At 44.3% G+C, this 12,904-nt stretch overlaps 1 protein-coding gene across 17 annotated transcripts in view; it reads right to left on the bottom strand.

The window, feature by feature from the left end:
* Positions 1-12,904, bottom strand: part of ZNF821 (zinc finger protein 821) — a 363,282-nt gene that overhangs the window by 43,942 nt on the left and 306,436 nt on the right. For all 17 annotated transcript variants that reach the window (XM_069635481.1, XM_069635480.1, XM_069635493.1 and 14 more), the window contains one exon: positions 5,532-5,695. In XM_069635481.1, the coding sequence (XP_069491582.1) occupies positions 5,532-5,695 (164 nt within the window). The remainder of the gene's footprint in view (positions 1-5,531; positions 5,696-12,904) is intronic.

The raw sequence follows: 12,904 nt of genomic DNA on the forward strand, positions 1-12,904 counted from the left end.
AAATGAGGAGGGAAAGGTAGCAGAATACCAGAGAAGCGAGAGTCCAAATGGGAGAGTGATTCCACAGGCGAGCGAAGCACCACGGGCTCCGGTTCCAAAAAGGAGAAAGGAAACAAAGAAATAATTAGAGCATATCAATGCTTTGAGAATAGAAGCGACACATCCGCTTACCGTCTTCCAGGTTCCATATGAGCCGGAGCTCTGTGGAGCGCCATCTTGGAAAACCGCTAGACCGTTCTGTGTAGTTCCAAACAAAGGTGTAAGATCGCCGCCATGTTGGGAGAAGTAACCTGCAGCTTGAATGCCGCCGTTTCCATTTGTGTGCCATAATGAACATTTCTGATAAGGCCGTGTCCTGACAGTGGGCCTCATCACGAGTTGGGCTGTAGCCCTTAAATGCGGTGGTAACGGTATTACAGCCGCATTTAAGGGCTGGCCCTATCACGAGTTGGGCGCTAAATGGGCTGTTTTACCTCCAGCCTTTCTCTGGAGGTGAAAATCCCCTGTTTCGGCTGTATTACCGCCGGCTGTATTAGCCCGCATAATTAGCGCTGAAAATACCCCATTGAATCCAATGGACCCAATTGGAAATGGGGATTTACCGTTAACACCCAACTCGTGATCCGGCGGTAATACAGCCAGACCGGTCGGTGCTAGGGCTATTACAGTCGGCGGTATTACAGCCGGGAATACAGCCCAACTCATGATGAGGCCCCGTATGTCCCCTCCGAACCGCCCCGGGGCTGGGCTTCCAAGGATGGGTTAGATGAAACCTTCTCAACAACCTTGGTGCATGAACATCTGAAACTGACTCCCAAGACAAGTTTGCTGGTCCATAGCCCTTCCAGTCTATGAGATACTGAAGGCGCCCTCGAAAATACAGAGAATGACATATGGCTGAAACATCATATTCCAATCCTTGATCTGTGTCCACTGGTGGTGGCTTACCAGAGGTCGTTCTTCCAAACTGATTAACAACATGCCTCTTTAGTTGAGACATGTGGAAAACTGGATGTATATGTTTACAAGTGGTAGGTAACTGCAGATGATAAGCCACAGGGCCAACAATCTTGGTAATCTCAAAAGGCCCAAAATACCTTTGAGCCAACTTGGTAGGGGTCAGTCGTTTGGGAAAAAACCTGGTAGACAGCCATACTAGGTTGCCTACCTTACAAGGGAGAGAAACAGTCCTCTTTCGGTCCGCAAACGTCTTCATGTCGGCTATGGTCCTATTTAGGGCAGTTAGAGCTGTGATGTGTCCTTTCTGTATGTAGTCGATCAATGGCTCGTAGTTTTTGGCTTTTTACTGGCATCACAGGTAGGGCGACAGGATGAAACCTGCAGGTGCATAGGAATGGACCGATGCCTATCGAGGAGTGTAGAGAGTTATTATAGGTGAATTCAGCAGATGGTAATAGTTCACTCCAATCCTCCTGGATGGCAGGTAAGAAACAGCAAAGGTATTGCTCCAGGGACTGGTTTACTCTCGCAGTATGGCCATTGGTTTGCGCATGATATCCTGATGAGAGAGCTCTTTCTCTCTTTCTATTCCCAACAGTTTACAGAGACATTCCCAAAAGGTGGACGTATATTGAGAGCCTCTATCTGAGATGATCATATTAGGTAGGCTGTGTAATCGGAAGATTGTTTTAAGAAAGCACTTTGCCATTTGAAAAGCTGTGGGAATCTGTGGCAGGGGAACAAAATGGGCCATCTTAGTGAGATAGTCCACCGTGACCATGATAGTTGTTTGATGACTGGAAGGGGGCAATTCAACAATGAAATCGGTTGAAATGTGCTGCCAAGGTCGAGTAGGCAGTTCTGGTTGTACTAAGAGTCCAAAAGTTTTTTTGCGAGGTACCTTGGTCTGTAAACATATCACACAGGAGGAAACAAGATCCTTGGCATCCTTCGTGACCGACGGCCAACAAAAATGTCTTTGGATGAGATCTAGTGTGTTGCGGATTCCACTCTTGGAATCATGACACATAGAAATGAATTGTCTTTGAAGAGCCTCTGAAGGAACAAATAGCTGATTATGGTAAATCAACATCGATTGGGATCGGGTTAGATGGTTGCGTAAAATTAATTCTGGTACTGAATCATGTAACCTTTGGGATTCTTCTCGGATTAGTTCCATGAATCTGTGTATTGAGTGCACGAATGAGGCTTGGGGGAACAGTTTCTCTCTTTGAGAAGGTGCCAAAATAATCTCTGCCGAGCACCACAAAGCATCTGCCTTAACATTTTAAATCCCAGGAATGAAGGTAATATGCAAATTGAACTGAGAAAAGAAATATGCCCATCTACCATGTCGGCTATTTTGACAATCCATTTGTTGAAGTACTTTCAAATTCTGATGGTCCGTTCAAACGATTAAGGGATAAGTGGAACCCAACAGTAGATGACGCCACTTTTGGCATGCTCTCTTTATAGCCAAGAGATCCTTTTCCAGGACTGTATAAATGACTTCGGACTTACTCAAAGTTTTTGAGAGAAATGCGACAAGATATTCGAATTCGTCCGAGTGTCTCTGTTTAAGGACTGCCCCTATGGTTGAATGAGAGGCATCTGTTTCCAGGATGAATTGTCTTTGTTGATCGGGTGTTTTGAGTATAGGGGCAGAGATGAATGCTTCCTTCAGTTCTAGAAAGGCTTGGGTTTCCATCGAATTCCCCCCCCCCCAACTAATGTTCCTGTGGGTATCTAGTGGTGGACAGGGCTTTGTAAGACTAGCTGTCGTAGGTTTGCATTTTCAGTCTTCAAGTTTTGAACTTCCTGGGTTAAAGCCTGCACTGCTGCTGTTAGTTTCTGGACTTGTTCCATTTTGTCCAAACCCAGGAATATCATTCCTGCTGTCCCATTGATGTAAGGGTTATGGGTTTGGAGCTAAGAAAGCCCTAAAATCAAAGGATAATGTGCAGCTTTAATGAGGTGGAACTGAATTATTTATGGGAAGACAATCCCATGGGAAGAAAAGTAGTGTTTTCGGTGATAAGGCCGGAGGACAAAGGGTTGCCGTCCACTCCTTCCACCGGAACATGTACTGCCTTACTTTGTCTGGTTATAACACGGCAATTTGCCCAATCATTATCCATTAAATTCCCGCCACCCTGCAGCCATTTGGGATATCCTTTAATACTGACTCATTGTTTAGCAAAGTCACTCTCACTACTACCAGCGGATTTGCAAGCACATTGGCGGAATTGGTCTGGGAACTCTGCATTACATGCCGAACCTCGCTTCTCTTTAGGTACAGGGTCAGTCATTTCCAGACCGACGAGGAGGGGCAATGAGACAATTTCGTAGCAAGTGTGCCCTAGACCCACAGTACATACAATGCCTGTTCTCTCTCCAGCGGGTGCGTTATTCCTGTGTTAATGGCCCTCAAAACTGCTCCTACTTGCATCGGCTCCTCCTCTGAGGTATTCTTTCCGGTTCCTTTGGGATATTCAGAAAAAGGTCTACCAATCCGACCTTTCCGCTTTTCGTTCTTGAATTCTGTATTCTAGCTGCATAACTACCGTGATAAGTTCTGATAGATTAGGAGGTTGTGGAATTCTCGCTAATTCATCCTTAAGTTCTTCAGATAACCCCCTCCTCATCAGGGTTACCAATGCATCATCTGGCCATGCGGTTTCATTGGCCATCTGTTTGAATTGGGGAATATAAGTCAGAGTGTCTAGTGAGTCATGTTAAGTCAAGCAGGTTTTCTTGACCGGATACCATAATTCCTGACTGAGCAAACATGGCTCTTAAGCCATGTACAAAGCCCAGGAATGAGTCCAATATCTGGTTATTGGTGGTCACTACAGGAGTAACCCACGCTAAGGCACTTCTGCCATATTGGATACCATGTAACTAAGCTTTGAGCCATCAGTAGGGAAATAGGATGCTTTTAAAGTATATTGTACCAGGTACGTACCAACAAATTCTTTCAACCTTCTTGGGTTTCCATCGAATTTCCCCCCAACTAATGTTCCTATAGGTATCATGTGGTGGACAGGGCTTTGTAAGACTAGCTTGCGTAGGTTTGCATTTTCAGTCTTCAAGTTTTGAAGTTCCTAGGTTAAAGCCTGCACTGCTGCTGTTAGTTTCTGGACTTGTTCCATTTTTATTTATTTTTTCCGGCGTTGCTAACTGTAATGTTAACAAGTAAGCACTGACCTTATCTTCTTGTAAACAAAGCAGACGAAAGTGCACAACAGCTTGGAAAACCCTCAGGGCCCCGATTGGAACAGGGGCCGAGAGAATCATCTGTGACGTCAGCAGGGAAATACCCTCCGGGGGCAGAAAAACCCTGTTGCTGAAGGATCCGAAAGACAAAGACTTCAGGGTAGGCGAGGTTGCATTCTGATGAGTAGAAATGCGTCTTCAGATACATGGAGCCAGAACACTAGGAACCAAGCAGTGGATGCCGAGAAGGAAGCCAAGAGAGGTAAGTGGAGAAACACAGGGCGGAAAACTGGAGAAACCAAGAGAGAAATGAGGAGGGAAAGGCGGCAGAATGCCGAAGAAGCAAGAGACCAAATGGGAGAGTGATGCCATGGCGAGCGGAGCAGCACAAGCTCTGGATCCAAAAAGGAGAAAGGAAACAAAGAAATAGTTAGAGAGTATCAATGCACCAAGAGAATAGAAGCGATGCATCTGCTTACCGTCTTCAGGTTCCTTATGAGCCGGAGCTCCGTGGCTCCATCACTGCTACTGGCGTCTGTGGACTGCCATCTTGGAAAACCGCTAGACTGTTCTGTGTAGTTCCAAACAAGGGTGCAGATCGCCGACATGTTGGGAGAAGTATCCTGCAGTTTGAATGCTGCTGTTTCCATTTGTGCCATAATGACCATTTCTGATAAGGTCATGTCCTGACAATAGTACTGACAGTAAGGCATTTTCTGCAACAGGCCAGATAAAGGAAAGGCAGAGAAAACAGTGTCTGTGGTTGAAGCTGGTAGGAAACTGGTTCATTGAGCAGATCTATTAGTCATTATCTCTTGTCAATGTCTACATCTTTAAAAGCACCCGTTTAAAATCACATATGTATCAGTTGCAGTATATTCTGTTGAAGAGGTTTAGGGCCAGAGACTCCAGGGACTCCCCATTTATTAGATGTCCACAGAACCTCTTGCACAGCACTTCATATTGAGAAATGCTACATGCAAATATTGAGGGTTCATGCTTTTCAATTGGTTGTGCACATTCCCCATGGCACAATGTCAGGAAACTTTTGGGGCATAATGGTGGGTTCTGCTGAACAGCCATTTTATACACATTGTTTGAACACATTATGCTAGAACTGAGCCAGACTAAAGAAACTAGAAACTATGATCCTCACGGTTTCCTCCCCTGGTAACGTGTAGATACCTTGCGACAAATTGCCCACCTCCCCACTCCCCTGTTAGCTCCTCACTCCCTTGCTTCTCTGCGCCCCTCGCCTTGTTCTTCCCCCATGATTGTAAAGTGCTCTGTTGCTTCTAGAAGATAGGTCCGCTCTCAATAATACCCTAATAAGAAGAAAATAATAAGGAACTCACCTATTGAAAGTAGAATGGTTGGAGAATCGGGCACCACACACGGCACAGTTGGAGAGTTGGTCTTCGGAGTGGATCAGAAGATGTCGTCCCAGTGACCCAGGTGAGCTCAGAGCTCTTCCACACTCCGGGCACAGATAGCTCTTGGGACTGCTGAGGACTGAGTGCTGCAAAACATTATTTTCGTTAAATAAATGTCCATCGACATAAAACAAAGGTTTCTGAAACAATTAAAGTTCTTATCTGTTCTATTGTACAGACTACTTTGAACACAAGGAAAGGCTTTGTGACTTGCTGTCTGTACAGTTAGTTAATGAGTGGAAACATTTGATTGCCATTTACGCCATACATAAGGTCTACCTTTAATAGACTGTTAATTTTGGATGCTAGTACTTTGTGCACACGTTTGAGTTACCTTTGCATACATTGATTTAATTTAAGCCTTCTCAATTATAGCCAACAGGGTGCATAGGCACTCTGATGGGCATCTTCAGGTTCTATAACCCATAACACTCCAACTTTATTACGCCTGCCATAACAGGAGCAGTGTGTGTTACATTTGAACCAATCAGATGCTAAGGTGGGAAAATGAATGACTGTATGTAGCATTCTTTTACTCAAGCGCTATCATTTTCAGATACTTTGAAGCAGTTATAAGGAAGTACACAGAAATAGGGATAGATGGGAATGAAGCTCATCTCATAGGAAACAGGGTTTTATTTGCACTACCACTGTTTATTGCCTTTATTATTTATTTATTTTTATCTGTTTTTCCTCTGCTCCGCACTTTCCACTTCTCCCTCTTCCATGCACTTTTCCCCTTCTCCCTTTCCCATGCACATATGCACTTGCGCGTTCTCAATGTCACTGGGCCTAGTAAGATCGTCGTTTTGTTCTCCCCTGTTCCCCTCCCTTTCCTTGCCATGCTCTGAAACACTTGTGTACGAGCGCTATATAAATAAAATATCAAATCAATTCAATTCACTGGCTGCTGCACCTTTGCATCTTTACTGCAAGATTTCATCATGCAGTAAAACCCTGTAATCATCGAGTTGACAATGTGTGCATTTGCCATGCAGTTGTACTTTAGCATGCAAAGCAAGTAGTCTCTTTCCCCTTAGTTGGGTGCACAGTAGATCAGCATTGTATATGGTTTTCTTTAGAGGGATAGTAAGTGATGCATAATGTATACTACCTGAAAACGGTTATATGCCTTTTTAACACTGGAAAAATAATTTCACCCCAAAAATGACAATGCATTTTTTTCCAGATTTGTTTTTATTGCTTTATAAACATACATATATGCATAAAGAGCACTGTCACAATATCACATAGATCATGTATGAAATTAAGAAGAAAGAAAACCATAACAAAAACAAAGCAATTCAATTAACTAAAGGTAAATTTGGGAGGGAGGCTGAGCGAGGGGAGAAGCGTTGCGGGGAAGATGAGATTTTCACAGTTAGTTTAGTCCGAGGGGGAGAACAACTCCCACTGTCTGGGTATGGGCTTAGGCCAAGCTGGGAATCCGCAGGGGTTGAAGGTCTGAGTTGTGAGAGGCCCTGTGGTTTCATTTTCTGCTCTGGTTGTGCTGCACTCTGGCCTCGCGGCTTTCGACCTGGCTCTTCAGTATTGGTTCAGTTACCGCCAGACTCGTAATGAGGTCTCATTACGAGTCCGGCGGTAACCATGGAGGTAAAACCGCCTGGTTACCGCCGGACTCGTATTACCATTCTGCCTCCATGACTCCCGGAATTACCACGGCATTAGAGCCCCGGTGTCCCGGGAGTCACGGAGGCGGAATGGTGTTAATCCCCATTCCCATTGAGTCCTATAGGACTCAATGGGAATGGGGAAGTGGAAAAACCGGCACCATCTCGTGATGGTGCTGGTGTTTCCACGTCCGCCTGCAGGCGGGAGGTGTTCAACCCGCCAGGTCAGACCTGGCGGGAAGATCACCTCCCGCCTGCAGGACTCTGGATCGGGCGGTCCGGAATTAACAGTGGCGGCGGGTTTACCGCTACTGTTAATTCTGGACCGCCCGACCTGTAATGAGGCCCAATATGTTAATCAACACAGGAACAAAGTGCATAGCATTGTATATATATCCATTGATCAACATTTATCACAACTTTATCACCACCTTCAATCCTTGCTACTTCAAAGGGTACAGTTGGATTACGTGAGCCTAATGAATCTACCTATTGTACAATGTGATACTGTTTCATTCATATATGTTGACACAGAAGTGTTTTGGCCTCATGAGCAAGTGGACAATGCTCCCACTCTCACGGCCTTCATTAGAACAGACATCACTACTTGGTCTCCCACCTATGGGTTTCTGTTCTCTAAAGCTCTTGTCACCTTGTCTCGTGGACGATCATATCCCATTTTCCTCACACAAAACTGCATTGTATCCATACTTCAATTCTTGTACTTTCTTTGTGTTCCAATTTAATGGCTTTGTGTAGTCATCATTAGTGTAACGGTTCTCTTGGTGAGGTTTTCGCAGGGAGTGAAGGAGGCAGTGCCAACAGAAATCAATTATAAATAGGTTTTATGTTTTCCATTAAATATATCTATATTACACAGCCCGCTGTAGCCCCCATATAGTTATGGTTCAGTAGCTCATCTCAGAGGAAGACCACTTTTTGGCCAGCTTATAACTTCGCTCTGCCTGGACGAATTTGCATTAAACTTTGTAAAATAAAAAAGTATATGGGGCGCTCTGAATTTTTGGTGAAAGTTGGGTGAGGGTTCGTGTAGGGGTTGGGGAACAAAGTTATAGGAGGGATCCCAGAATGTTTTTTTCCATAGACAGAATGGACAAAATCTTTGTGCACGCCTACAGGCCAAACCACTGGATGGAATTTCACCAAATTTGCAGCAGGCGCGGCAGCTTTGTTCCGAAAGCGTGCTTTTCTAATTTTGGTGAGAATCCGTCCAGTATTTATTTTAGAAACAACTGAAATGTACGTCTCAAAGAAATGGCGATATCTGGCTCTGCGGTCCCATTTCTCTTTTCGCTCCGTGTTCAAAAGTCTCATTGGCCTGGAGTGTGACGTGATGTCGGTAAACATTGGACGCGTCCGTCGTTTAGCTGGAGGGAAGCGTGATGTGTGTCACAATTTTGGGAAACGCTGCTGTGTTGTATGAGAGGATAGTGCGGTGCCGAAAGGGCCTGAAAAACATGCGTTACGGCATATGGTGGTGGGAAGAGGGGATGGAAAGTGTGGGGGAGTGCATCCGTGCATATTGCGCAAATTTGCGGGTACCTCCTCAGGCATCTAGCTTGTATGGTGACTGCAGGCAGCCTTTGTTACGGCACAATAGATTCTGAGGCGACCTCTTTCTGTGGTGAATGCTGGCATGCTCAATTTCAGATGGGGAGTGCATTGCAGATGATGTGAGCATTTTCGTATAGGGTGTACTAGGCTGTGTTGTGTGTGGTAAGCACCTAGCACCTTGGATGTATGGCTGGAGACCTTGCACCAAACGGTATGTCCACTAGTTGTAAGTAGGTTTCACATTGTTGACTTGTGTGTGTGGTGTGTCAGCATGTACATTTTGTTGCTTGAATGGGTGTGGTGATTGTTAGCACATTCTACAGTTTTGGGTGCATGGCTGGACAGGAGGGAGTCAACAGTCCTGCAGTGTGTCCACTGGGTGATGTGTTAGAATACTGTGTGTATAGATGTGAATATGATTACAGCACATGTTTTATGTGGTTGGTTGTGGCCATTGTGCAGATTACAGAGCACTGTATTTGAAACGTACATTGAAAGCATTCATATTATGTATTGGCTATGAGATTGTATATGTAAGGTGGAACGATTATCGGAATTGGAAAGCCTACACAATATGCTATGGTTTGCATTTTGTACCTCCTGCTGAAATGGAATGGAATCACAGTTAGGTATACATACATACATAGAGAAAGCGTTCGTTAGGGCCTTCTTCCTGAATGACATGATTGCAGAGAGTGCATGTATTTTACCACATGTAGGAAAACTGAACAATCTAATTTAAGGGTATGTTTTTGCTTTCCAATACCTGCAGTTAGTACATTACCACTTCCTGTGGATTTACTTGTCTACTTAACGTGCATTTGCTATTGAAGCACAGTAGTCTAATTCCTACCTTATTCCTGAGCCGCTGCAACTGTTTCCAGGCTTGCTTACAGCATTTCTGTACAGGCCTATTATTTCTAAGCACAACTGGTGAGAGCCATTTTAATAAATGTTTTAAACAATTAGTGCCATTTGCAATACACCATTGCTTGCTACATATGCATACTACTTTAAACCACTTGTCTAGGATAATTTGAATGGACCAGGCAGTTTTGTACTTTTTGCTTACTACACTTTGTAAACAAGATTTCTTACAGTACAATGGTGTTTTGCTAACATATGGACATGGTGGAAAGTGCTTTTGCAAACAGGTCCACAAATAGAGGCTCGTTCTCCTGTGTATTTGCACAGTGGATAGGAGTTCACAGTTTGTAGCATTTTACTTTTTCCATTGACTTTTACATGGTGCTTGAGGAACTGCTGCAACGACTTCATAGAGTTCAAAGAGTTGTGGCGACCGTTAAAAATTGATGTGCAAGGCGATTTGTAGATGCGCCACATTGGTTCGACACCATAGACAGTGGCATCTAAGTGTGCTGGGGATATTTCTGAAAGCAGTGTTTCTTCTTCCGGTATGCTATTGTGTACCTTTTTGTGTACCTTTTCATACCCTCGAACAGTGCTATGTATGGCAATCTGGTTTCTTTGCTCTTGTTTGTATGATTTCTCATTGAAGTATGCCTCTGTGCTGGTGGTGTGCATCCACTGACCTGTATTGATATTGTGAAGGTATCTATGCTGATATTGCATTTGCTTCGAAGTAGTGGTGGTCGTTTACAGAGTAATTTTGTTAGTGGCTTCTTTATCATAAAATTTAATTGAAAGAATTTTAATTTTAAGAGCAATGCACTGTCTACAACAGTTTCCAGGATTATTTTTGTGCGGTAAGGCTTAAAGGTTGAGCGTGATTTCTACTCTCTACTTATAAGGTTCTGAAGGACTCTCTGGTGGAATATTTTTTGGAAAAAACTTTTTGGGAATGCTTTCTTGTGGTGTCATCAGCATTTGCACATACTCCTTTACCAGTAGAGAAAGTTGCACTCTTTTCAGTACCTTACACTACCTTTATTTTCATTTCTACATTTTGATGGAGGCATTACATTCTCCTTACTGGTAGGTGCTTTTGTTTTCCTTTGTGCCTGTATTAGCTGTTCTCTTTCAACTTTCTGTGCAAAATCTGCTAGGGACGCATGGCTACTTTCTATGCCTTTAGGTAGAGCTGGGCTATTTCTGCGTTGTTTTCTATTGAGTTCCTTTTGCTAGGCATTCTGTAGCAGCTGCTGGAGAAAAAAGACAAGTGTAGGTCTGCGCATTTTGTGGTGTATATGTGTGCATCTGTGCATGAATGGATGAATATTAGTGTAGGAATACAGATAGAGGTGTGTGATTGTGTAATGGTGTGTTAGTGTACGGTGGGAACGCTATATTACTATTTGGGAGTTACTATAATTCCGGCGTCATGATACCAGAAAGTGAGCAACTGCTGGGGTGCACTTGGTAAGCATGAAGCAACTACCAGTAGGTTGATGCAATTGTGTACCTTAATATCCAAGAACACTGCACTGTCTTAGTAAGAGGTGCAGCTCCACGATACCATTGCTGTTACTTTGTTGGCGGCCGAGAGTAGGCCTCCTCTGGCTTGCATTTTGAAGTTGACACCCCACTGCTTTTAGGCCAGAGGTGGCTGCAACTGTCAAAGAAGACTGTAAGACAATGTGTTTGTTAATGGCATACTGACTGCATTTGGAGAATTTTATTTATAACGCGCAAACCATCAGGCCTGGAGGCATCAGGGCGCAATTTGTATGTACAAAGTTACCATAATACAAATATACAGACATAAAAATTACATTAACAACATACTAACAGTGATTCTATCTACATACATTACAGTAATTACAGTGCTGCTAGGCTTACCAGTAGATATACCCAAAGGGTGTACAGTAAATAGTAGCAGAGGTCAGCAGGCCAGAGCACGTAGGACAAGGGGGCAGAGCATGTCTTAGTGCTGGTCAAAAAGCCAACATTTGGTTTTGGCCTTGAATGTGTTGAGTGAGTCTTCAGCTCTGATTGTGATGGGGAGGGAGTTCCATAGCTTAGAGGCTAGGACAGGGAAGCTGGTGCCCCCCGCTTTTTGAAGTTTAACTCTAGGGATCGATAGACAGTGGGTCTGGGCTGTTGTTAGAGGTCGGGAGGTCGAGTGGCGAGACAGCCGACTGCAGAGGTAGATAGGGGCCTTGTTAGCCAAGCATTTGTGCGTGAGGGCAAGTGTTTTTAGTGAAATTCTCTGCTTGACAGGTAGCCACTTTAGGTTGGTTCTGGATTCTGAAATGTGGTGGTTACGGGGGATGTTTAGGGCAGCTCGAATGGCATTGTTCTGGGTTGTTTGGAGTTTATTCAGGTTCTCTTGGCTAGTACCTAAGTAAAGAGCACTACAATAATCCATTTTGGCCATAATGAGAGTTCTAGCAAGTGTGACACTGTTAGGGGTGGTAAGGAACGGTCTGCAGGCTGCAATAAGTTTGCACGTGTATGCAGAGGCAGATCTGGCTGCATTTATTTGTCGAGATAAGGATAGGGTGGCGTCAAGGTAAAGACCTAACGTTTTGGTATCTTTCGAGACACGTATGGTATTACCGTCTATGGTAAATGACTGATAGGACGGCTCTAGTTTGCTCAGGCGTTGTGAGGTGCCCAGGATGAGGAGCTCCGTCTTGTCGTCATTTAGGCATAATTGGTGTTGGGCCATCCAGGCTTGGATGACCAAGTAGACGTTGTTAAGGGCCTTGGTGTCAGCTAGATAATCACCTGTGATGGGAATGAGTATCTGGGTGTCATCAACATAGTTAGTGTAGGAGACACCCAGATAGTCAAGCACATCAAAGAGTGGTTTCGTGAAAATGTTATAGAGTGTAGGTGACACGCAAGATCCCTGAGGTACGCCGCAGTGAATTGAGGAGGGGTCCACGGCTGCAGATGGGGCTAAGACCCTCATGGATCTATTGCTCAAAAAGGATTTGATCCAGGCCGCAGCAGAGGACGAGAAGTTGGCAGCAGAGTGGAGGTGCCTGCATAGGATCTGGTGGTTGACCAAATCAAATGCGGCAGAGAGGTCAAGGAGTAGTAACATTGCTAGTTTACACTTGTCCTTCAATACCTCAATTTGGGTTTTTAGGTCTATTAAAGCAGTTTCCGTACCATGTCTAGGACGAAATCCGGATTGTCGTAGACCTAGCAGATTGTTAG

The sequence above is a fragment of the Ambystoma mexicanum genome, chromosome 1q (genome assembly GCF_040938575.1).
Source record: "Ambystoma mexicanum isolate Mex_15411 chromosome 1q, UKY_AmexF1_1, whole genome shotgun sequence".
NCBI classification, from domain to species: domain Eukaryota; kingdom Metazoa; phylum Chordata; class Amphibia; order Caudata; family Ambystomatidae; genus Ambystoma; species Ambystoma mexicanum.